The sequence below is a fragment of the Rhyacophila brunnea genome, unplaced genomic scaffold (assembly GCF_057557595.1).
Source record: "Rhyacophila brunnea isolate RB1 unplaced genomic scaffold, BYU_Rbru_1.0 scaffold_10, whole genome shotgun sequence".
Taxonomy (NCBI): Eukaryota; Metazoa; Arthropoda; class Insecta; order Trichoptera; family Rhyacophilidae; genus Rhyacophila; species Rhyacophila brunnea.
This window is the reverse complement of record NW_028232752.1, coordinates 19,524,099-19,550,696: the sequence shown is the minus strand read 5'-3', so window position 1 is coordinate 19,550,696 and position 26,598 is coordinate 19,524,099. Positions and strand designations below refer to the sequence as shown.

The window sequence follows — 26,598 nt, the reverse complement described above, 5'->3', positions numbered from 1 at the left end:
AGAGTAGAGCCTTAAGTTTTACTCTCGTCATAATAATAATTATTGATTTATATTTTGGATTATTTTCAGACTCACACCCGACAATAATAAGGGACCGAACAGTCCAGGTACGCCAACCAACGCATCAAATTCTCTATCCCTTTCTGAAGGCAGAGACTTTCTCATCGACGATGAGATAGCAGACCAGCCGGCGCTCATGTTTGAAAGTTAGTTAACCGTTTCCGTGAATCTCGCTTTAATATTTTGCCGCAATAATTAATTTGAATCTGTATATATTTATTATTCTTCGTATATTATTATCCATTATGAAATAAACAACACTAAATATTCTTGATGTTTATTGAACATTGATTTAAATAAGGCACAGTAGGTAGACATATGATGAAAAGATATATTCTAGCCCCTATCTTTGAAGACCAATATTTGATTACACTCAAAATGTAGATATCAGTGGTGAAGAATCTTTACTAAATAATTATTTACCATTTACCTTAAGACCAACTATATTCATGCTGTGGTACTGGATTGCAAATTACGATGGTAGTACTATAAACATACCACATAAGCGTGTAGCTTGATAGTTTTGACAGAAAATATGACGTAGTTAAAGCGAAGCTGAGCGAGAGAAAACAATGCAATAGTTATTATGTAAGAGCAGTCGGAAATAATAACGGTAACAATAATTAAATTTACTCTATGTTATTCATACGCAGTGAAATAAATCGTAATCTGGGCAATTTCAATGTTAAGTTGTTTTGGAATGGAATACGGTTTTTCGATTGCATTTATTTCATATGCAATAATCGTCATTTTCTAAAAACAGTTTACCATATTGCATTTGAAGTATGAAAAATAACCAACACTACCATCAAAATTTACAGTTCTGTGTCACAGCCCGACTATTATAGTAGGTGTTGGTTTACTTTAAAAAGTAGTTTTTAATTACAGACATGGAGGAAACGTAATATCAAAGCGCAACAAAAAAGATAAATTAATCATTTATTATAATAATTATGACATGTCTATTTTAAAAATCATAGCGATAAATAGGGACAAAATATTATAATATTATAGATGTCGCTGTAGAGGCAAAATTTTACTTTGAACATAATAATATGTAGATGCAATTTCTTAAATGCGCACAAATTACACAGGGTGAATGCAATTATTGTTACAGTTGCTATTCCCGAATGCTCTTACAACAAGCATATTGTATTGCTTTCTCTCACTCGACTCTCTTGCTCAAACTATGTCTTCTATTCTGTAAAATCTATTGAACTTCACGCTTATTTAGTCTGTTCGTAATTCAACATGTTTTTTATGTCGTGCTCCTCTCTCCCATGGGTACTCTTAATTTAAATCATGTAAATTCTGTCCTGGGAACAACTAGTGATGCGTTACACCCAAACGTATGGGCTCTTGAGGCCGATTGTGGTGTGAGGCGCTTTGGTTCGGAGAGGTTACTATGAGTGTAATTATTGAATATATCGAAAAAGTATTATTCCATCTATTGAACAATAATAATTATCAAAGCAGTCCTATTGCACGATGAAAAGTGGCAACTTACACAGTATACTATAATATAGTCATCTTCATTTATGGCACTACAACCCTTGATGGGTCTTGGCCTCCTTCAAAAACTTCTTCCATCCTGGACGATCCAGCGCCGACACTCTCCAATTGCTTTGACTGAGCATTTTTAAATCTCCCGTGGCACAGTCCATCCATCTAAATTTCGGCCGCCCAGGTCTTCTATAGATCTTCTCTTATACTGTATAGTAGTATGGGAAATATAATAAAAATATTATACAGTACCATCTATGAATCACCCATTAAACAAAATGTTCCTGTTCTCTGTGCTAATGACTATTTTCATAGAGAATATTAATTAATTAATTACTTTTTTTTAAATACACATATTATTCATCACTCAAAATTATATAATTAGCAAGCAAACTCCATCGATTTCGTATATATGTCATTGTCACATATGTCAGTAATATCACATTAATATCTACTTACATCCCCCGTACGGATGACTGTCAGTGTACAATATTCTTTTTGGTTGCCCGCCAATTACCGCCATTCAAAAGTCACTCTTCGCCACTGGTAAATATAAATGCCCCACCTCTTCACTAGATTAGGTTACATTATTTTCTAAGGTTAGGTTACATCGATTTTACTGACATATTGAACACTATCAGTTTTCATTTCTCAACTTATTATCGCACAGCTATTAGTCGTTGTTTGAATTCACAATCACGAGTGTTTGTAAATGTCGATATGGTTTCCAGCAAACAGCACGGCCGAAGCAGCCACATCCTCGCTTCAACTGCTTCACGTAAATATTACCGACAACACTCCCACTCTTCGGGATCCGTCAAATACCTCCTCTATGAACAAATTCAAAGGTGAGGCCAATCGTGACTCAGACCACCTTATTACAGGAGACGGTCCTAAGCTTTGCTTATTTATTTTTGCATGCTTTTAGATACTTACATAGCTTTGATAACATTTAAATGGAAACAAGTTAGATAAACACAGTCATTATAAATTTTAGGCAGAATTTTACATAGATTTTTTAATATTATGTCAATATTACAAAGAATACAACAGTTATTAAATCTACAACTCATACATAATCACCAAATACACAATATAACACAATCAACTTACATGTTATTGAAGTTTTATAACTGAAATATGCTATTAATAGGTAGAAATGTTTCAAAATTACATTTTTAATATGTGTGATATATTAAATAGTGACAGGAGAACAGAAACAAAAGACATACCTAAACAAATGAAAAAACAGATTTTAAAAACAGATCAAAGAGTTTTCCTAACAGTTTTGCCAACTGTATAAAAATTAAGTATCACAGATAATACCTACAATGTTTTTTCACCAACACAGGTTATTTTGTTGCCCTATAGAAATTAGTTAGTATTAGAATTATTAGAATACTACATTACGGTTGCAATGTTCACAAAAAAAATAAAAAACATGTCACTTTTAATATTTGAATCGTATATCGTCGTTGAAACTAGAAAAATGTGTAACTCCCTTTTAATCGAAAATTAATATTGAATGCCATCTAGTGGCCGTTGTTAATATCTACTTGTCATGCAAATGATGTAATTCCAAAAAAATTGTGACATTGTTGAATCGTGGATGATTTAACTCCATAACCATATGAGTACCTACGTATCAAAGTGGGACAAACGCCACCTCCCACTAAATTCATGTTTTAATTGATTATGGTAGTGCAAGTGATGCTCTTTTCAAGAAATCTACCAAAAGTATCAAAAACGGTAGTTTTCATAGAGATTTTTGAGTTTGTATGTTATATGAAAAATGGACACTTTTCACACATGTTTGTGAGTCTCCTGTAAAATTTTGTAAATGGCTTATGTCCCACTTTGATACCAAGATACTCATATATTTGTATACAAAACCATAATGTTTTTTGTCTCTCCTGTAAAGTAGCATTTTTCGAGTTACACAATTTTCTTGTTTCAACAACGAATTATCTAGTTTCAAAAGCTGTTAACTCCAAATTTAGCATGAATTGAGTTGATTTCAGAATATAGCTGATTTGATGGTGTTTTTTCCATTATCATTCTGCTATGCATGGTGTTAATATAATATCTTATTTTTGCTTTAGCCGGTCATCAACACCACTCGCAGAAAACAACTTCAACCCCCCCTCGGCCTCACCGATCCCCCTCCTTGGACACTCTCTCCCCTTGTGACAGCATTGCGTCGGATGACCTCATCATGGATGTGGAACTGAACCATTCCATCACTAGTCTCAATAGTTTGGATGAATACATTGACAGGTGAGACAATTGCATCATAATAGAGCAAAAAAATAATTCTTATATGAACCAAAAAGTCAGAAAATAGTAAAATATAGAATAAAGGGACATATCTCACCACCACAATGACGTCACCGCCAGCGTCGTCAAACATTGGATGACAAGTATCTGATTTGATGGCTTGGTGATGTGGCCAATTCGAAAGTGTGCCACGAACTACTACACTTGACCACACCATCCTAATTCTTCCACTATATTATATTCAAACAGTTCTAATAAAAAAGATAGTATTCACAGGCTGTCATATCAGGATGTCATAAATGTATACATACTAGGTATTGGAATCGTATCGAAAGAATGTTTTGATACTTTAATTCACTTCACACCAAAATTTTGAAAAAAATTATATGTGAAACAAGATTAATTGGACAGTACGTATTATGCAATAAAGAACCAATCCACTTCTGAGATAAATGCCTTTAAGTTTTATCTGTTGGTAAGCAATGTGGTATTCGTAGTATATTCTTGGGATATAAACCCTGAAAATATTAATAGGGATGATGGATTACGGTTAAAAACGTCATGGCTTCCGGCCCCCGATATCCCTGGTCGTAACGATTGACAGATTACTCTGAGCAACGTTTGCTCTTAGCTAATCGGATTCCTTTTGACATTCTTAGAGCAACGTTTACATTTACATACCTACACTACATTTTCATCATAAAACATATCATCTCTTGATAATGGCCTCTGCAACGAGCCCGAAACGTCGAGTAAAGAAGGAAGAAGGAGACACGGTGGAAACCCAAGAATATACTACGATAAAAAACAACCGTGAAAGCCTCAAACATTATATAATGTGGTATTCATGAACAAATATTTTGGGAGTACAAAAATATTGAAAGTAATTACATATTAAATTTATATTGACTACTTAACTTTTGCTTTATCTGAGGAAATTAATGCATTTTTCATCAAAAAAGTAAATTTTGATTGGTTTTTGTTGTAAAATTGAGACAGTCCTAGATGAATGTTGGTTGGTTCTTAATACAATAGATGACAATAACGTTCACTTACTCCCATGGCATTTTTTTTCTAACAATTTGACCTTTATGGGAACCACATTATAGCACTAACTCATATTTTAACATGTTGACGGTTGCTTCCTTGTTGCATAATACCGTCAAATTGTATAAAGCACCAAAACAGGGTAATTTATATAAAAATAAATACCTGCTTGATCTGGTGTATGATAATTGGATGAGTTCATTTATCTACGTAAAAAAGTGGTGAATATTTGGCGCACATTTTTTTTTGTACAAATGCTCAGATGTATTTATGGTATAATGTATTTATATTATAATAGGAAAATTAAATGAATCTAGACATGGTGATGCTATCTTTGTAATATTTTCAGGCTGGATGGTTCAATACGTAGTGGCTTAAATTCGTTAGAAGATGCCCAGCTGAGGGAAGAACTCATGAAGCTGAGCATCAGAAAACACACCAACGCCTTCAACGGTGATCACTCGTTCCTCGGAAACCATGCCAAGCATCATCAATCCAACTCTACTAGCAACAGTAGTATTGCTAATGTCGGGTGAGTGTCTTTCTATTTATATTTTTCTTCTGGTCTTGTTATTTTCTACCAAAGGTAACCAAATCAAATAATTCCTCCGAAATTGTAAGTGCCGTGAAGAGGAGTAATGTAGTCTCCGCACTATATTATCGGCATGACGTGCTTCCTTATCCAGTGGATAGAGTCGAACAAAAGTTTCAATGGTTCTGGATGGGAAAAAAAATATTTTGTTTGAAGTGCTGAAAGGAAAATGCTTCCTCTTCCGTAAACCACTATGACAATACCACCAGCGTCTCGAAAAAGTGTGAAATTTGGCCCACTATTATTAGTGTACTTTCTTGTAGATATTACTCATTACATGATTATGCAGTAACTGGTAAACAATATTGTAATTACATTGTTTGAAAAATATGTAGAGCAACCTACTGATTATTTTTCAATAGACAGAGAGCCACTATGTGAGATTTCAATGCGATGTTGGCATGTAGGCAGTCTATTTTTATTTATGCAAAGACTTTACATTATAATAGAAACACTACAAATACAATTTTACACAGGTATATATTAATTTAAGATACATAACGGGGGTGCTCAGAATAAAGCCTCATTTACAATTTTGTCACGTGAGTACGTTATAAGTCATAAGCACATTGTTACTGTCGGTATGAAGGGTATAGAAAAACCTCTTTGCCATCATATTTTTATCGAATGACACAAGCAGCACCTTTGAAAATACAAACGAAACTTTTTGCCAATGGTAACCCGCGAAAGATATTAAATTTAAAAAATCATAATATGTTACATAATACCCCGTTTACACATGCATGGATGTACTGTGCACAGTAAGAAAATGTATGGAGAAACATGTATTATCCTGCAGTTGGCAAGATTGCGTGCATAAATCAAACAAGATTGGAAGATTCCAAATTTCCAATGCGACAGTAAGCTCATTTTCAATCTGCGCCTGCGCAGTAGAGCGATCGTAGCGAACCTGCCGGCAAAAAAACGAACTACTCATTTTGAGCTCCAATTTTCAATACAACCTGTCAGATAGTAGTATAAAATGACAACATCGCGTCTTGCTTACTCTTGAATAATGAAATTGAAGAGACAGTCAGCACTTTTACGTGTAAACAGTTATTGTCATGACAGTTTAAAATAATTATAAGATAAAAAGAACTTTTTATATACAATGTTTTTAAATTTTCTGTTGAATCATATAATCTTGACTTGACTAGCTTAAACGATCAAAAAAATTTGTACTTGATAGAAATACTGAATAATGAAATGTCATTTCATATTGATTTCCATAGTAACGCACGTATATATTATTTAATAATTTAGTTGCTAGGACCCCCTAACAGCCAATAATGGTATCGAAATAACTTTACATACAAAACAGAATTAACTAAAAATGAATTCAATTCTACTAAAAGATGGCTAAAAGTATTTAAAAAATGCATTGGCATCGTGTTCTGATATATTCTAAAAGTTTCAAATGTCTAGCTAGTCGGGAAGTTAGTTAAAAATCGATTGCAAGATTTGTACCGGAAAAATAAGAATACGACCTAAGAAAAACGTCGTAATGTAATAAGCACAATTGCCGACAGTAATTCTATGCATGTGTACAGGCGCTATTATACTTCATCGGTCCGTATGCTTTACCGATGTATTATTATGTTCATAACAGTAAGTATGTTTTTTTTGTATAGTGGCCAACATGTTCCGTATATAGTGGGAGATGCGGTTATACAGATTGACGTGAAAGAGGACGTGGAAGAGATTTTTAGTTCTCCAGATTGACATAATGTCGCACTATACATACAGCATTTATATAACTAATAAAATTGGAATGTTCCTACTTACTGCATGCTCTGCTTTAAATGTCAAAAAAACTGCTGAAATAGCAAGTGGCTGACATATATTATAGCTCAGCGAGTGTATAACAGTTTGACAAAATGTCGTCATGTAGTTAATTCCAATTTATTTCGGTAACCTTAAGCGGTAGTTTTATGGTAATTTTGATCATAAAACTTACTACATACATTCACTATCCGCAACCTATCTGAATTACCAAATTTTACATGTATTTTTGAAATAAGAACTTAATTATATTTTTTTTCTCATTCTTTTAGGATACATGTTTATTGGTTAGCGGCCCACATGCTCAGCGTATGTCGAAATTGAGCTTTTATGCTCTTAGCTTTTTAAGCCTTATTATCCTTTATATTTATTTTAAACATTTGATGACTGAATAAAGTATTTTTATTACATAAAATAGTATTCTTTTAAACCTCTCGCTCTAATGTTTTAGAATATAGTCATATTTCAGTACGTCCATGTGAAGTGGTGTTAAGATTTTTAATATTTATTAATTTTTAAAAGCATTTATAAAACCATTAGTAAAATTTATGTCGACATTATTATAGTGAAATATTTACAATAAAAAATTATGTTGATAATCTCTGTGATCCCAAATTTGACAAGTATTAGGCATTTTATTATTCAAAAAATGGGCAAGATTTACACATTTAAAGATACTGATTATAAGCTATGTTTTTGACCATTCAAATGTGATAAACATTCTACGAATAATGTTTGCTTTATAATAATTATTGACCTAAGAATAAGGTAGTATTTTTTTGAAATACGCCATTTCTATTGGCATTTCCCAGTGGCTAAGCTACAATATACGGCCGTAGCCATAAATTGACAAACGATAAATGAAGTAGGGAGTAAGACCATGTTAACGCGCGTGTTTGAACATGTACCTAACCAAAATTTTTTTTTTTTTAAACGGTTCATGTTCAAACACGCGCAATTATATAAATAGATTATCTACAACGTTTAAGGAATGTCCAGGATCATGCTTTGAAAATAGCATAAAAGCTCCATTTTGACGTACGCTGAGCATGTCCCCCCTTAATAGACTTTTAAAGCTGTTTTTAGATAATAACTTTCGTGTCCGGAAACGTGTACGTATGCAGTTCGCCGTATCACACTTTACTGTGAAATGTTGTATCGGAAATATATGGCCATATATTAAAGACCGTCCAACCTCTTTGGGTCGTATAGTACTGACATAAAATTCATGTCTAAATAAAACACGGTTCTTGTCAGTTTACACTTTACAGGAAGCCAGCAGCAAACAAATTTTGAAAATAGGCGATATACTGGATTATTTGTTAGGTTAGGTTAGGTTATGTTAGGTTTTCATTCTTGAATTCATGAATTTTGCCAAAATCAGCTATAAAAATTGAATAATTAATGTTCATATTGAATCTAATAAAATTGGAGACCGTATAGTATAGATACTATCATCTCTTTCCGATAAGATAGCTCTTGGTGAACTGTACCACGGTGAAATGTTTTACGTACAGTTTACATGTAGGTAACCAATAACTTACCTAGAGATTTCACCGCAATAAAATGCATCAATGAATCGATCATGTTCAGCGGAAATAATAATATTATACCTATGCATGTCAGTGAAAAACTAAGCGCCGAGAGCGGAGAAGAAGCATGGGGAGGTCTTCATTTGGCCCTGGCTAAGAGAACCTGTAAAAGTATTTACTCAATTAATTTTGATGCAATCAAAAAAAAAACCATTGGTGTGGGAAAGTATTTGGTTCATTTTTATTTTATTATTTATTTTAATTTGTGTATGAGACAACTTACTTCTATGGGATTTTTTTTGACATTAATTTTACAAATTACAATAAAATAACAATAGTGGTTTCTCAATATGGTGTGTAATATATATACTAGAAACAAAAAACAATAATATTTTAACAAAATGGAATACAATAATAATCAAGATCGTTTTTAGATAAATTTGAATAAGAAAATATGCTTTTGTGTGTATAATTTTGACGTTATTACATGAAATGTCATGCGAATAAAGTTTACGGCTATAAATTTTATAATAATATCATGCCTTGTTAACCTGTTATACAAAAAAGACAGCTTAATTGTTTTGGAGAAATTAAATTAATTTCTAATTAGCATTTAACTTATCATACAAACCATTTCAGGTTTTTTTATTGGATTACCAAATGATATATATCTGAGAGCCAATATATTATAATATGTCTAAAAACAACTCTTTTGGAAAAACGCAATTTAAGATTTTTTACCGATTGATAATATCAATCTACTTTCGGTTTGATGGTTTTAGGAATTACAGATTTATGTTATGAAAGTTGTTCAAAAGGTGATTTGACTTTGAAAGATACGATACTTTTAGTACAAAATCTGTATCTACTTCATGATAATAATATATATGTATTGTTATGCCCAGTCAATTATTCACTTAAAACAGTGATACACAACCTTTTTCTATTGTGGGCCACAGAGGGTACAAATAATGTCGGGGTAATGATATATTTCCTTCCCATTCGAGATATTATATTAAAATTAAAAAGGCATACTTGATGGTTGTCAGTATTAACACTAGTGAGATCGCTGACATTGCATATTATAAACAATTATTAGTTTCTTGAATTTGGGTTTTATGCTTCAATTACATTGAGCTACTTTTCGAGCTGTTTGTTGGCGAATTTATAAGCGGGCGATTCAGCTACTGCGATTGTGATGATGACACACAAAACTTTCCATTCGCTGAGAAGCCAACAAGCTAGCGACTATTTTGACAGAACGTAGTTCGTTTTTTTTACCGGGTGATCGCTACTACGCTCTAATGCGCAGACGCAGTAGGCCCACACGCCGGCGTGTAGCGTGTAAAGTTGACCGGCTTTCAACTTTTCTCGGTAGATTGTTTACAATCTGCTTGTTAGCTTGATCGATGATGACACTGGGCGACTTTACAGGCAGATTGTAAATTCGCCAACAAGCAGCTCGTAAAGTAGCTCAATGTAATTGACGCATAATGTTTGTGGTTGCTACTATCAACATATTGCAGAGGTTATCGCTCACTGCTCAAGTAGGTTCTGTGTTGAGTCATGATTAATTCCATTAAAAAAATGTCATAAAATACTGCCTTCTTATTTAGGTTAAGAAACTGCTCTTCAGAAAGACAATTTAAATAAAATTAAATCGTCTCACCGATATTCCGATCTCAATTTTATTATAGGTCATTGTTTTGCAAGTCCAGCGATGGATTAGCTTAGTCGAGAAGGCGTTGGTAAATGTCTTAAAGAGGAATAAATTTGCCACGCCAATAAGTGTAAAGTCAAAAAATCTTTAATCAAAAGATCCAGTAATTATTATAACAGAGCGTTGGAGCGAACCCTTTTTTGAGTTTTTCCACTCCAGCTCCGCTCCGGGACCTAATACTTGCTCCGGCTCCGCTCCAGGGTCTGCTCCGCTCCGGGTAAAAAGTTTTAATAAGTTTTATATGTATACAAATGTTAAAAAAATAAAAAAAATAAGTAGTTTTAAAATAATCGTCATTTTCATTATTAATAATTCTATTAAACAAAACCGACAGCAAATCGTCTCTCATCATTTGCCTCTTCTGTCAAAAAAGTGAGGTTATTTACAGTGTTGCAAAGTGTCAAAATATACTATTTTCATTAGATTTTAGGACGAAAATTTAATAATAAAAAAAACATCCGGAGCTGTGGAGCATTGCAAATTTTCGGTGCTCCGGGTAAAATCCCATTGCTCCAGTGCTCCGTGCTCCTGCTCCGAACTCCGCTCCAACGCTCTGTATTATAATATGATTTTTTTTTGCATATTTCATTAAGTCGATAGACACTGACGTTACAGACCTACAAACTTATCTGAAGAATTTATGGGGGAGCCACAGTCGAAAATTACCCAATCAAGACTCGTAACTGGACAGAATCTGACATTCGAATGAAGTTTTCAATATGGCGTCCATATGGTAGTTCGTAGTTCCATTTTGACCGTTCTTCAGATAAGTTTGTAGGACTGTACTCCACTGCTCATAAATAAAATTATCAAATCTTTTTCTCTAGTTACAGCACATACCTATAGTTAACTGTAATTGTTTGGTGGGAAATATTTGCGTAAAACAAAATACAACAAGAATAAGCACATAAGTTTTATTATCAGGACTGTTTCATCTGCTTAGTTGGCCATTTCAGTTGAATTTCTTATGCTGAAGTTCAGATGAATGCTCAAATTCAGTGACGCCCCTAGGCAAAGTGCCATCCCCTTTCATTTTTCGTCTCAAATTGTATGCAAAAATGTACGCACCTACCCACTTAATTATCCAAAACAGACAAATCCAACAAAATCTTGAAAGAATATATAGGTACATTATTATAATATACTGAGGATTAAAGCATTTCCACGAAACCTATTCTAAAATAGTTGAAGTTTTAGGCACTGTCAGGTTTGAAGGCCCCTTGCGAATTTTTTAAATTGATATGACACTACTTTTTAACAAATTGATCCCATTGTCCGCTTCATGGAAAACCACAACTGCTTTCAAATGTTGTAATGATTGTATTTGTTCCTTCACTTGCCGCTCCTAAGCAAAGGATAACCTGCCTACCCTCATGGGACGACACTATTAAAATTGATGTGTCAAATAATCTATATAACATCGAAAATATGATGTTTAATCATATTTTCGATCAGATTGGTAAATATAAAGTTTATCAAAAATCACAAAGCATTGAGATTTGTCCAATTTATTTTTCGCAGTACACTAGTGTAGACTTTATTTTTTAATATTTATTTGATGACGCCCCGTTGCGCCACTGTGTCATTTCCGATTTATCGAATAATTTCTCTGAAAAATGGTTATAACAGATTGGTTACGGTGTATTTACAATTTATTTTAAAACGCATTTCCATTCGAAATTAATGAACCGTAAATAAAAACGAATTAAATTACTTATTTAATTTGTGTAAGTTCTCTCGTTTTTCAGTTTATGCTGTGAAAATTTCTCATTGATAAATTAATTTAATATGTTTACTTTCGCGCAATAAAATGGATATTAACCCAATAAAATAACTCACTTCAAGAGTTCACAAATTTTCACTTTTGACGATAGCAAAATAAATATTTAATAAATTAATAAGTACAATTATTTTGTAGATTTCTTTTCAGCTCCCATAAAAGCAGTCTTGTAAATTTAGGTTTGGTTAACATTCAGTCTAGTTGGTACCAAAAAGTTGCTCGGGTCATAATCGATGGGTTGAGAGTTCAAATATCGCGACTAGGCTAAATTCGCATAACCAATAATAATACAATATATTATTCGCTTGGATCCAAAGGGGTGTTCTCATGACAATCAGCCAATTCACGTAAATAGTAATATATTTCTCTCACATTGTAGACTCCCGAATTTTAGCCGAAGAAAAATGGAGGTCCGGAGTACTGATCATTATATAGATACCATTCAGTGGTGGCGACTCGTAGTAAGCGATTATGTAACGTTTACTTTGCCTTGTAAAAATAGTTGAAATACAAAAATATTCTTAGCCCAAGACAATTATTCAGAGGCGCGTTTCTTTGAGACGCATATGATCCAATCGATTCGTCGGAATATTTAAATGGGAGCATTGAAACTGTTCAAACCAGTCAAATGCTTATAAAATTATACCAGAATTTTAAAAGGATCCGCTATACAAATTACGTGGAATAAGTACTTACTAAAAAAAATGTGTTTTATTTAATTACAAATAATTAATCAAATCATATAAAATAATACTCCAATCATGACAAAATCCCAGCAACTGACGTCAAAATAACCTATAACATGATCACTCAAATAATATATACGTAATTCCACAGAAAAAAATAAACCACTAATATTATTATATTGTGTCGCCCTGTCTAGCGAGGGTACGTTGGGTTTTTATTTTATTTTATCATAGGGGGCCTCAAAATTAATTAGTGCATCGGGCCTTTAAGTCTCTAAGCCCGCCACTGAAATTATTGACAAGAATAACGCGAATTAATATATCACTCCATTCATAAGTACCTACTGAAATTACAACATGAGAAGCTTAGTCATACCTTTAAATGCTATGAAATTATTGGGTATATAATCGCAACTAACATTCGAATGAACTTAAATAATTGACACCGCACCAGGGAGAAATAAAAAATATTCCGTTTTTGAGGTACTTTAACTAATTCTATCAAATTATTGCTACTATATTTTTTGGCGTTGATATAATAGTAGATATTTTTCTGCAGATATCAATCAGTGTCTATGTGTGGATCGATTTTTTTTCGTTTATTATAACTCATAATTTACCTCCGTCCAATAGGCAGTCTTCGCCACTAATACCAATATGTCTTATTTATTTAATTATAGTCCAAAAAGCTATAAAACTATTGCTGTTTCTAGGTACAGGCCCGGTCTTAGGCCGATTGGCCCCAACCGGGCCTCACGCTCTAAATAACATAAATAATGATTCGACTTGAGACAAGTTGTTTTTTTTTTAATAATTCAACCATTTGACTGTAAAACTTTGTGCAGTAGAATTGTTGAATAATTGAGAAAATTCGATCCCATTATTATCCTAATAAATATTTACAGAACAGGTAGGTACTGTTGTAGGTAGGTATATAATGTTTTTTTCTGAGTATCGCGAGAGATGCAGTAGGTGTAAAATAATTATATTGTAACTAGCTGTGTTATAGGCATTAAGTACAATATCTAGTAAATTGTAATAAAATTTATTATAAAGGCAGTTTTTCAAATAAACTATTAAGTATAATCAATTTTATTAAATAAGAAATGAGTAGCTCAGAATCAAAGTGGGCCAAACGCCACCTCCCAATAAATTCATGTTTTAATTGATTTTTGTAGTGCAAGTGATGTTATTTTCATAAAATCTACCAAAAGTATCAAAAAACGGTAGTTTTCTAGAGATTTTTGAGTTTAAAGTTGGTAAAAAACGGACACTTTTCACACATGTTTGTGAGTTTCCTGTAAAATTTTGTAAATGGCTTATAGTTCACTTTGATACTAAGCTACTCAAATAATTATCATTTTAATAAACATTTTACCATATTGTATTAAGCAATAACTATCACTACGATTGAAAATCATAGTTTCGTGGGCCTTGCACTGCTCTTACTAGAACCGGCTCTGACGTTTTTTACGATATCAAATTAATATTAAATTTATTATATAGTTACACGTTGGTCAATTTAACACGGCTTTAATTACTTTATAATTTCTTATATTTATTGCTAAACTACGGGGCCATCATATCTGTATCCAATAGTATGAAATAATTTTCTCATAATCCAGTGGAGGCGGGAAGAAAAGTTAACATATTGAAGGCTTTATCTTTGGTTCGTGCAACACGCAATATATCGTTTTGAAGCCATATGCCAGTATTAAAACGCTGGTATATTTTAGCATATTTTATTATTTTTGGCCTTATTGCATAATATTTCGTGTGATTGTGTAGAAAATCCGATTTTCGATTTATAGCACTACTAACAAAGAAACATAATTTTATGTTTATATATTATTATATGTAAGTCGGGCAGAGTTGTTAGTATATTATATGCAAAACATTTTCCATAATCATCATCATCACTCACCATGTCACAGCCCATCGTACCGAAATGTATTTCGTCGTTAATTTTCTACAAAAACGTATCTCAAAAACACAACTTTTCAGGATAGGCAAATAGCAAATTTATTCTCTCAGTTTTTAATTTAGAAATAAATTTTCTTCTATGAAATATCCATTTAGTATAGCTACACATATTTTCATGAAAAAAATGTTATGTTTCTTCAATTTATCGCACTATACTTTCGACCGATCAGTCATATTGTCTAAGATACGAGAATGTGTTTTTACTGTGAATATTACTGCAGTTAACACGTATCTTGACTTACGAGAAAGAGCTTCGGTATAATCATCTGTCGGAGTTCAGTATTCTGTCTACTCACAAACACGTAACTCAAGATACGAGTTTATAACCTTTAGAAAAGTCTTTTATTGTGATACGAGTTTTTGTAATTGCTTAAATCTATTATGTTATAAAGTATGTTTAGAGATACGTTTTAGTGGAATATGTACGTATTCAAATAAATAATTATATAAGTTAAAGTGTATAGAAATAAACCAACGGCGTTCCAATAAGCGGTCCTTTTTCTTGGGTGTGTAATTTAACAAGATAATTAGGAGCTAGTCGAAGAATCTAGGTTATCACAAGCTTTATTTTTGTTTTGTTACACCAAAGAAGTATAACTTCTAACGCGCGTACATATTATGTACACACATCGATTTTTTATAATATAATGTGTAGGTACGTGAAAGAGCGGGGAGGGGATTTTTAGTTCCGCAAATCACCTCTAAGACATTCACAGCCAAAATATATTACCTTATGGTAGAGCTATGCATATTAACATTATTGAAATAGACAATATTTTTTTTATTCAACGAATAATTATTTTATTATAATTTTAGCGAAGATTTAAAGAATGGACACTCTTTATTGAACATACATAATTCGGAAATATCTCAGAAACATTGCTATTAGAAAACATCCCTAAAAACGACTTTAACCCGCATCCATCAGTTTACGATCAATGTGCTTTACCATTGCCCACTGAAGAAGGAAGCCGATACATTACACGACTGGTCCTACTTTTCGCCCCTCCCGTTGTCTATGGATGACCTGTCATTGTCTATAGAGTGCTCATACTGACGCGTCTGTCGTGTTCACTTGTCGGAGTTTCAGATTTCTTTCATATTATTTTAACGTATCTTGGAGACTTTGGAGTTCATTTGATTTAGTGGTTATGTGTTATTAATAATTGGAAGTGACTATCAAAGTACGTAAACTTCTTCTGTGTATAATAATATCATTCATTTGTCAATGTGACAGTCGATTCTAAACGACATTAACTAATAATTTATTTATTCTATTCAGTCATTATAGAATACCAAACTCTGCTTGCAAGTACGTTATCAATAAATAGTATGGCAGTGGACAACTCGTTGCTTGTGCAAAAAGTTATGCTCAGGCTTTATTAATCTAAAGATGGCGGTGGCTTTACCAATTTAACCACATGCACCCTACCCAATTACGATGTAATTAAGAAATTTGGGTTCGAATTCCACTTGGCAAGATTTCTTAAATGGGTGTTTTCGAATTATATAAATTACGAAATATGTTTTATCAATGTCGTCCAATTAGGAATAAACTAGTTATATCTAATAGTCCAAGAGAAGCCTTAAATCGAACCATAGTCATCACGTTACCATTTGTGTTATATTCTCATACTTTCGATGTTAATTTTCGTTATTGTCTAAAAATATTAATGTGTATGTATCAATTAATGTGTATGGAACCACAGGGCTTCGTAAAAATTTGTAAACATATACAAAAAGAGTATTAATCAAGGTTTTTGCGTGACCTTTCAATAAAACAATGAAGCATTTTGAAAGTTTACCTTTGTTAGATATTTGCGTGATGGTTATTATCAAACAATAATAATTGTATAACTACAACAAAACCACTTATTAACTTTTATAAACAAAAAATCAATGCAAAATAATATTCACACATCATTTTGTAAGTACCCAACCAGCCAGACTAAAAGTGAAAATGTTTCTCTTTTTTATCCATATCAAACCTAATGTGATGTGCCAATTAGAGACGGCTTTTTCGAGATCTAAAAAATGCGTCAAGGGTTTCTCCAACTGAAAAATGTTGTAAATCACTGTCTTCACTCCTTATTTTAATGTTTATAAATGTACGTTTATATACACATCCAACGCCTACATATTTTTATAGTTAGTGCTAGAAAATACATTTTCTTATACATAAAACATACGCAATATACCCACCAAATAAATATTTATTAATATGTGTTTATAACCTGTTTAATTTTAAGAAACATTTTATAATTCTTTTACTACAAACTACGCCTTTTTTGTTGAATCGTAATTAAACATGTTGACCTAAAAGTATGCTTTTAAATACAATCGAACTTGGTTACGAGGAAGATGGGACCGACTGAATTTGCTCGTAATAAGCGGTACTCGATATATTAGAGAATATGTATTTTTAAATGAGCGGTCACATAACAAAAAAATCGAAAATAAAAAATCTAAAAACCATCGTAAAAATCCCTGAAACAAGCATGGCATTTCTAAAGCATCAATTACATTGAGCTTCTTTACGAGCTGTTTGTTGGCGAATTTATAATCTGCCTGTAAAGTCGCCCAGTGTAATCATCGAACAAGCTAACAACCAGGTTGTAAACACTCTACAGAGAAAAGTTGAAAGCCGGTCAACTTCACACGCTACACGCCGGCGTGTGGGCCTACTGCGTCTGCGCAGTAGAGCGCAGTAGCAACATCTCGGTAAAAAAAACCAACTACGTTCTGTCAAAATAGTCGCTGGCTTGTGGCTTCTCAGCGAATGAAAAGTTTTGTGTGTAATCATCAAATCGCAGTAGCTGAATCGCCCGCTTTTAAATTCGCCAACAAACAGCTCGTAAAGAAGCTCAATGTAATTGACGCTTAACTAAAAAAGAAGTTGTTTATTGTAATGAACGCTGGTAGGTACCTACGGACTTGACAAACCTTGGATTTTTCAACCATGTGCGTGGATATTTTTTCATTACTGTCGGCGAAAACAACAATTAGACACTTAACTAGTGTCATAAACGTAATCCGTCCCCGGCGGCATCCTGTCCGATCGGATTTTATTGCTTAGGGTCGAAACGTTTTTAAACGAGAAAATCATAAACCAAATGTCAACGAATGTTTTCTCATTATATCCGAGATCTCGCGATGTCCGAGATCGTAATAACCGATTTCAACTGTATTATCATAATATAGACACCACACCACTTAATCTCAACAGAAACTTTTTGTATTCTGTCGTAAAGAAAAAATGTAGTTAAATCTTATAATAATAAATCATGAGAAAACTCACAAATAAATTTGGGAATCGAAAACATCCAGTCAAAACAGAATGCGTCCCTAGCAAAAATAAATACACACGCATTCCTCGGTATATTTTATTGTCGTTCCGGAAAATGGCGCCAGAGTTTTCCGATGCTCTGTGCAAGGCACCGCTTTGACAGTTGCAAGTTCCCACAGAGACGGCAAGGCGCACCGCAAGTCGTTTAAATTTATTATAAGGCTGTTGGCTCCCGTGCTCATTCGTATCAACCATTCCGCTTCCATTTACCTACCTACATAATGAAATTTAATATTCATTTGATACAATGTTGCCATTTATTTTTAATTTCCTCCTTCTCCAGATAAATAGCATATTGTTCACGTTGTTATTGTATTCATATTTACTTTCCGGGAGAATGAAATACCTAATGCAAACATTTATTAATGTGTTTACTATGTGGAATAGATTTCAGATCTTATTATTTCCATGTTATCTGACAGACGACGATTTATTATTGTATCTAAAAATCACTTTTGGCGCTATTGATGGAACGTCCTTGGGTGGTTGCCAAATAAAAAGCCCTGCCGTATTGTAGATATCTACTATTGTTATAACTAAATCAATCTTATGTAGATTTCACATGCTATTTTTTTTAATAAATTCGGTTATTTAACTTGTTTAAAATACGTCTTCCACAATACTTACATTTACACAAGCACACAGGTTTTTCATAATTGACGGTCGTCGTAGTTCAATGCGATGAGCACTTGCTTTTTATACCAAGTCTTCCGGGTTAGATTCCACACCTCAATGACAATAATAATAATCTATAATATGATTTCTTCAAGAACGTTGTAATCTGTTTTGCCCCTACAATTAGGTTTCGTGGCGACCGTGGCGCATATAGTGTATAGTTTATCACTGCCAGCCAATTATTACTAGATGGACACTTATAGGCCAGCTATTTTTGGAATAAAATAAATCCCTAATAAATATGAAATAGGAACAGAATGATAAATATTAATTGTGAAAACTTACCAAATACACATACACACTAAAATGATAAATATTGCTTAGAAAATATACACAAATTTAATAGTTTATTCAGAAATTATCACGTTTACTAGAACCCGCGAGTTAACTCGTCCGTGGCACTGATCATATTATAAAGTTAATTTTCAGATAACTTTACACTACTGTTATGACAGTTATTTGTCAGTTTTCAGGGCGTATAAAAAGATAATCCGTCACAATAAGTAGGTACATAAGCAGACACTTCGGCATTATTATTTAGTTAAAAAATCTTATAAAATTTGTATAAGTACAACCGTTTAGATATGACCGCTCTCGCGTAAGCAATCGCAATGAACATACAAAATGGCCGCCATATTTGGTGAATAATAGAATTGGAATGGCAACTGAGCGATGTTAATATTTTTGGAGTTTACCAACTTAATCATTCTACACGCGCTTTTAAAATAATTTCAAATGCCATAACAAAAATAAAGTAGAGGCTCCTTCTATTTCTGAGAATATAATCTTCCGTTTCAACGAATATGTTTTTGAATGGGGGGTCAAAATATCGAGTTTTGTGACTATTTATAGACGACCTCTTGTCCGTTTTGGAGTCTGAGAGCCCTACATGCATAGCTATTTAGGCAGTTTTCAAAGCCCAAAGCATAATCTCATTGATTTGGGGGGAGGGGCATAGCAAATCCCGCACACCAGCTGTCGCGCAACTTTATCCGCGCGATCAGCTGTTTTTCATTCGTTTGTTTTCATCAAATTCTTAATTCAAATAAAATTTACGCTTCATGGATGATTTAGCTCGCGGTGCGGTGAAATGAGCTGTGAATCTTGTACAAAGAAGCCAAACGCGCCACAATGTTATTTTCTATTTTTTGTCTCACCGTTGGAATGAGACAATAAAACTATAATGTGTATTTTATTGTGTAGGATTTTTATATTATCTGTACAACACACTAGTGATAGTATGAGACCAATAGAATGCTTCGTGAATTTACGCGGGAACTTTTGACGCATGTACTTATTATAAAATGGCCGACCCAAAACATTGCTAAATTACTAAATATAAACAGGGCGGTACTTAAAATGAATTTGTTACCAATTAATAACGTTGGTCTAATTTCAAATTATCTGATATTATTCAGTATTTTAAAATAGCACAAATTGCCTCAATCATTCAGTGGCGCACTTAAAATGTTCCTTTAGAAGGGAAACAAAACACAAAATAAAGCAGGGCGATTAAATTTAAAGTATAGAGTTCAAGCGGCGATCATAACTGGAGCAGTGGAACAATAAAGTTATGTCTGGAACAGAAACGGAGTCGTAGCATGAAAAAAAATACTGCTATTTTTACTTTAAAATTAACTGATAAAAAATAAACGGTGAAAGATTATTTATTTACCTTTCGTAATTCTATTGCACAGAATCAATAATGCAGGCGACGATTAGTTTTTTTAAACTCTATTTCAAATAACGCTTATTAATTATTAATAAAAAATGAAGATCAGTAATTCGGAGTATACCTACGTTTTATTCTGAACATCGAGCGGAGGTGGAGAAAATATTTTAATTTCGGAGCGGAGCTAAAATGGAGCAATTAAAAAATGTCTGCAGCAATACCCTGATTTAAAGTTAAAAAAAACTTCAAAATGACAATTTGATAAGAATGTAGACAGACAGACATAATATTACCAATTAAATAACGACAGTTTATTTTTTATTATCAATGCAAATTTTGCCCGTATTTCATTTCTTTAATCTATCATTATTTGTTTTTTTACCAGACCTTCTTAATAAGAAAACTTATTTTTTGTTATCGGAATATTTTCAAGATTTTGTTATCATTTGTTATCAATTTTGAAGTAATTATAAATCACAATTTATTAATAAATGTAGACTACCTATAATTGTAATCGTCCATATAAATTATTACTATCTTACTACATTCCATACAATGACACAATTTCGTACGTTTCTGTTTGTTTTGTATTCATGTACCTATTTGTCCCCCACACAAGCACGACTCTGCTTTCGGCGCCGTGAATAGACCGTGCCGTTTTTCGTGTATTTATAACAGAATGTATTCAATTAAATAGTTGTTATCATGTTTAGTGACTTCCTGGACGTTGTATTGTGATCGAGTCCTGTGAAACAAAATATTCTGGTTCGGTAAAGATCCGAGCGGCTTCAGCCACCAGCCACCATTGTCTCGGCGCCGCCATGCCTGACGCGAAACAGCGATTACTGATTACCCCCCAGTTCAGTGCAACAGTTCATGCGGCTACGACAGTACGTTCCACCCCGGCGGACCGGCTTTTTATTTCAATTATCGTTTGTTTTTCTTTTTATTTTACTTTTTGACTGCCGTATTTTTTAATCGGTGAAAGTTCCCGGTGCGATTTTTCCCTGCGGCCGTGTCAGTGATGCCGCAATATTAACGGCCACGTGAAATCTGTGACATTTTGTGTTGTATTATTTTATTCTAAAAAATAAAACAAACTAATATTGTCGGAATCTACTAATTTAAAACAGCAAAATATTAATAGAACTGTTTTACATGTGCCAATAAATGTGTTATTTTTTTATTATAGCAATAATTTTACGCATTTATTCGAATTTCGAATGTTTTTTTGTTCAGTTATTTCATAGAATAGATCCTGTTTATAAATTTTAAATAATAAACTGCGTTACTTTTCGAACAGTTTTCATCGACATCATTTATTATTTTAAATTTCGAATTCTATGTCGCTGAAAACATAATATCATAAACAATTATTTTATTATGAGCTGTGATTTTAATCGATGTGTAGAAATAATTATTAATTCGCGCGTTTTTGACTTCTAATTGATATTAATCTGTAGTTTTTTTTTTACTTTCTCACAATGTTAATTTTAGAGCTGTCATAAAACAAAAAAAAAGTGTTGCGATTTAAAAATGGAATCCAAGAATGTTTCGCCGGAATTCTTTCGACTGGAATTAGATTTGGTGGAAGTGTCGCCGTTTTGTGATAGATTTTGTTGGTTGTCGAGATCGAAATAAAGTAGGTTCAAAATTGGTGCCGTGTGCTTCACGTGGTTTTGATTGGTGGATTATAGTTTGTATTCAAAGTGCAGTGTTGCAATATGAATAATTATCTTCGGCAGGCGAGCATTGAGAGGGATGCGTGTCCGACGCCCGGAATAGTGGCACAGGTTGTCACGCTAATGAACAACAATAGCGGAGGGTAATTTTTTTGTTTATATTATTTACAACTATTACTGAACTACTGAAGTAAAGGTTCTTTTGCAGCGGTAAGTTAAAATTGTCCGAAGGAATGGAATATGCGCACGAAATTCATCACAAAATATCAGGGCAGCATGATATCCAAGGATATCGTGTTCAATTATGAGATAAACAAGATAAACATAAAATTTGAATATAAAATATTCAAAACAACTGAAATTATGTTAGATGTCAGATGTATCAATCAGATCAATGAATTGATTATATCTACATACGTAACACAAAATTGCTCATATTATTATTTATTAAGTAAATATTTTTTTGGTGCAAGATTAAAACTATTTTCTATAATTTTCTAAAATATAACAGTGTTTACATATCTAAAACTTGTGATTTTCTGTACATTTTAAAACGTTGCGAATATTTAATTTGTACTTTTAATATGTGTTAATGGGGTAAAGGAACATGAAGAAATAAAAGACACATTTTAAAAATTATATTAAGTAGTATAACACAATATTCGAAACAAATGAAATGAATTTTACTGTCAGATTTATAAATTGATTATAAGCTCATGTTATGTATTATATAAATCTTTTTGCGATGTGAGAAGAAGACGATTGATTTCATGTTATTAAAGAAACACAAAATTGTTTGCCAAATTCAATTATCAGTAAACTTAATGATCCATTGATTAGTGAATCTTGCTATACTATCCACGAGTCGAATGTCAATAATTATTAGTAGGTACCTATTAAGCATAATTCATCTGTTTTTATTATTAGTTTTAGTTATACCGCGCGCGGAGACAACTCACATTCTTAAAAATATTTAATGTCATTATCATACATATGTACTTAAATAAAATAAAAAAATGTCTACGTACTTACTATGTACGACTTTGGGCCAAGCCGTACGATGCTGTAACTTGCAACTGAAATGTATGCAAACGCAAAATCTGTTTGGCTCTTAGCCAACGTCTTGTGTTTACAGACAAATAGGTTCAAAGGTGACAGACATAAACTAGGTGATTCACCGAAAATGCTTGAAAATCCCACCTCGCTTCTAGAGGGACGCCAATATTGATAAAAAAAATGTTTTCAAAGCGAAACCAACGCGTGTCACTATTTTTCCGTCGTAATCACTGAGATTAACATTATACTGCTATACGTACACCCGTCATTGGTAGCGACCGCTAACAATAATAATTCAATCAAAAGTTTCATGTTACAGTCCCTACTAGCTACTCACTTCGAGAACACGAATATCATTGTCGCTTTCCCTCCACGGATTGTTTAATTTAATATAACATTTTATGGACAAAAGAATAGGTTCTAGGTACATTATTTAATAGCATTTTAGTATTTTATTATTTATATATGCTACTCGTATCATTCAAAAATAGATTCTTGCAATTTGCGAATTGTACCACGTAAACCATGCATACTCACGATGGCTGAGCAGTGACGTGTAGGCTTATAAAATGTCGTGGGTCTCGGTTTCGAAAACCTTCTTATCGTGCCATTCCCTAGCGGAGGTCGGCTACCATCAGGGCGATCTTAGCTGGCTCGCACATCAAAACTCGTTTCATCTGCAACGTGTCGAATACGTCGATGTGACGTCAACGTTATTCACAAAACACACGTTGCCAAACGGAGCTCGACTCGGAGAATGCGACTGTTTAGTTTGAAAAAAACATCTACTGTTGCAATCGACAAGTTGTATGCTTCTCGAGCTACAAGTTGAAGACGCTAGGACTCACACGAACACCTAAAAGTGCGGCCACACCGGCAACAAGTCGCGCGACAACTCGTTAAATTTTACGATAATTATCATAATTGCTTAAGAAATTTTACGATAATTGTCATGCTTATCGTAAAATTTAACGAGTTGTCGCGCGACTTGTTTTCGGTGTGGACCCGGCATAAGAATCGGTCATTCCCATACCGGCTTGCCGATCGCCGCATCCAAATATCTATACGTTTCGAAAGTCACGTGCGACTGTCGCTATGTACGTGGTCTTCATATGCAACACCGAATTGACGTTCCTAGAAGGTTTGATTTATGGCTGTGCGGCAGACGGGGGAGTGTAGATGTGAGAGCCGGTTTATCGTTGACCTTGCCGTTGAATACAAATTCACGTGTTGTGCATTTGGACCCGGAGTATAGGATCTAACAGGTTGAGCAAGTGGATATGATCCTTTTAGGATCACACAGGGCGATGTAATTTAAGTAATATTTTAATAAATTTACTACATTATTATTAATTCTTTGATAGACAATAGTACCCATGGTCGACAGGGTTCTAGACTAGGGGCCCGGGGGCTTGAGGGCCCGTCGTGGCGGGTCTACCTAACAAGTGAGATAAACACACATCACAAATTTTCTGTGATGTTAAAAAAACTTTAAGAATATTAACATTTTAAAATATGTGGTTATGTGATACAAATATTGATTATTGTGTGTCGTCGATATTAGAAAACTTCACAATTCAAGTGGATTTATTACAAAACACTCAAAAAAAAGCTAAAAATTACACTGAATACCTTCAATTTTACCTAGAACATCATTTGGAAAACGCTTATGTAGAGCGTCACACCGACTCTAACCCTAGCGATAGGTAGGGGGGCCGCCAAAGATCCTGGCCTGAGGACCCGTTTCAAGATGTGGGCGTCATGATAGTATCTACCGTTACTCTGTATTCCACCAGTTAACCTCCAAATACTTCATAATATGTAATTATAATATCCGATTATTAACGCTGTATCATTATTTTCAGTAATAAAATTGAGTGTCTCAGTTGGTATTATGTATTTATACTAAGTGTGACTAAAGATATAAAAAAATATTAAAACTCGTAGCTAATAAACGCGAAAGCACTTATATTACTGATTTTATGCTTGTTAAATTTTCTTATGAACTTAATCATGCTTAATTTTCTGAACCCGTATAAGCGTGTGAATACGTTGAACCTGTGACATTTCGACCAAGCTTACATTATATCGTTTTAAAAAGCTTTCTTTTATAATATATCGAGTGATTAGTGCATAGATGTTGTATGTTCAGTTTTGATTGTTTTGAGGCCCAGATGTATGGAATGTCGCAAATCGTTAAACGATATTTTGCTGTTTATCGACTGTTTAAACGGCGTATTTCTCCCGTCCGATCCGAATTTTCGATGAACAAACAAATATGTGTGCCTGCCCTTGATAGAAGCATCACACTTTCGGGAAAGCGAAAATGATATTCGTGTTGAATTAAGTAGGATGCCCGTAGCTTAATTTGAAAAGCACACTGGCGCGAATCCAGCGGTTACAGGTTCAAGTCCCGCTTTTTTTCTATTTTTTTTTCTAGTGGGTATAATATGCATGACATGTCTTCAAATTATGTATGTTCAATGACATATTATTCAAAAATATTTTTTCTATATTATCTATTATGTGTGTGATCTATACAAAAGCATGGCCACCTACCTATCGCTAAGGTTAAAGGCAGTATGACACACTATATTAACATTTTTCAAATTGTGTTTCAGTTCAAATTAAGGACACCTATTATTCATTGTATTTATTAACGATTTTTTCTATTTTTAATACATCTACTTTAATCATAGAGTTGTCGAGTATCGACACACAATAATAAAAATGATAACGGTCATGAAGTATAATAGCACCACAGGCAATGACATTATTAATGGACAACGCACTCAATACAGTGGCTAGCAAGTAATTTCGCGCATACGACATTCGCACATATATAGGTAGACATCACGCAATTTCCATTATGCGATATCACGCATTGGGAATTTATAGCAATATCACATTTATTGTAATGGCGTGAGAACAGTATTTCTGGTGTCAATGTTCATTTGAGCGAATCCGTTCGAACCGAACCATTCGGCAGACCCGACAGAAACCATCGGGAATTTATAGCAATATCACCTTTATTGTAATGGCGTTAGAACAGATTATGCCATTCGGCAGACCCGACAACAAAGTGAGTGTCATTTTTTTTCCCAGATGCTTCGTCCATATTCGGCCGACTTTTTTTAATCTATTAAAGCAAATTTGTGATTTGTGTTTATCTTACTTATCTGATCAACCCGCCACGCCAGGGCCC

General features: G+C 33.4%; 1 protein-coding gene across 8 annotated transcripts in view; it reads left to right on the top strand.

Annotated features, from left to right (window-relative positions):
* The window catches only part of LOC147078982 (uncharacterized), a 274,685-nt gene that overhangs the window by 164,884 nt on the left and 83,203 nt on the right, over positions 1–26,598 (top strand). For 7 of the 8 annotated variants that reach the window (XM_085951899.1, XM_085951906.1, XM_085951913.1 and 4 more), the window contains 4 exons: positions 70–206; positions 2,295–2,411; positions 3,666–3,840; positions 5,237–5,419. In XM_085951899.1, the coding sequence (XP_085808025.1) occupies positions 70–206; positions 2,295–2,411; positions 3,666–3,840; positions 5,237–5,419 (612 nt within the window). The remainder of the gene's footprint in view (positions 1–69; positions 207–2,294; positions 2,412–3,665; positions 3,841–5,236; positions 5,420–26,598) is intronic. The other variant, XM_085951928.1, reaches the window with a different exon arrangement.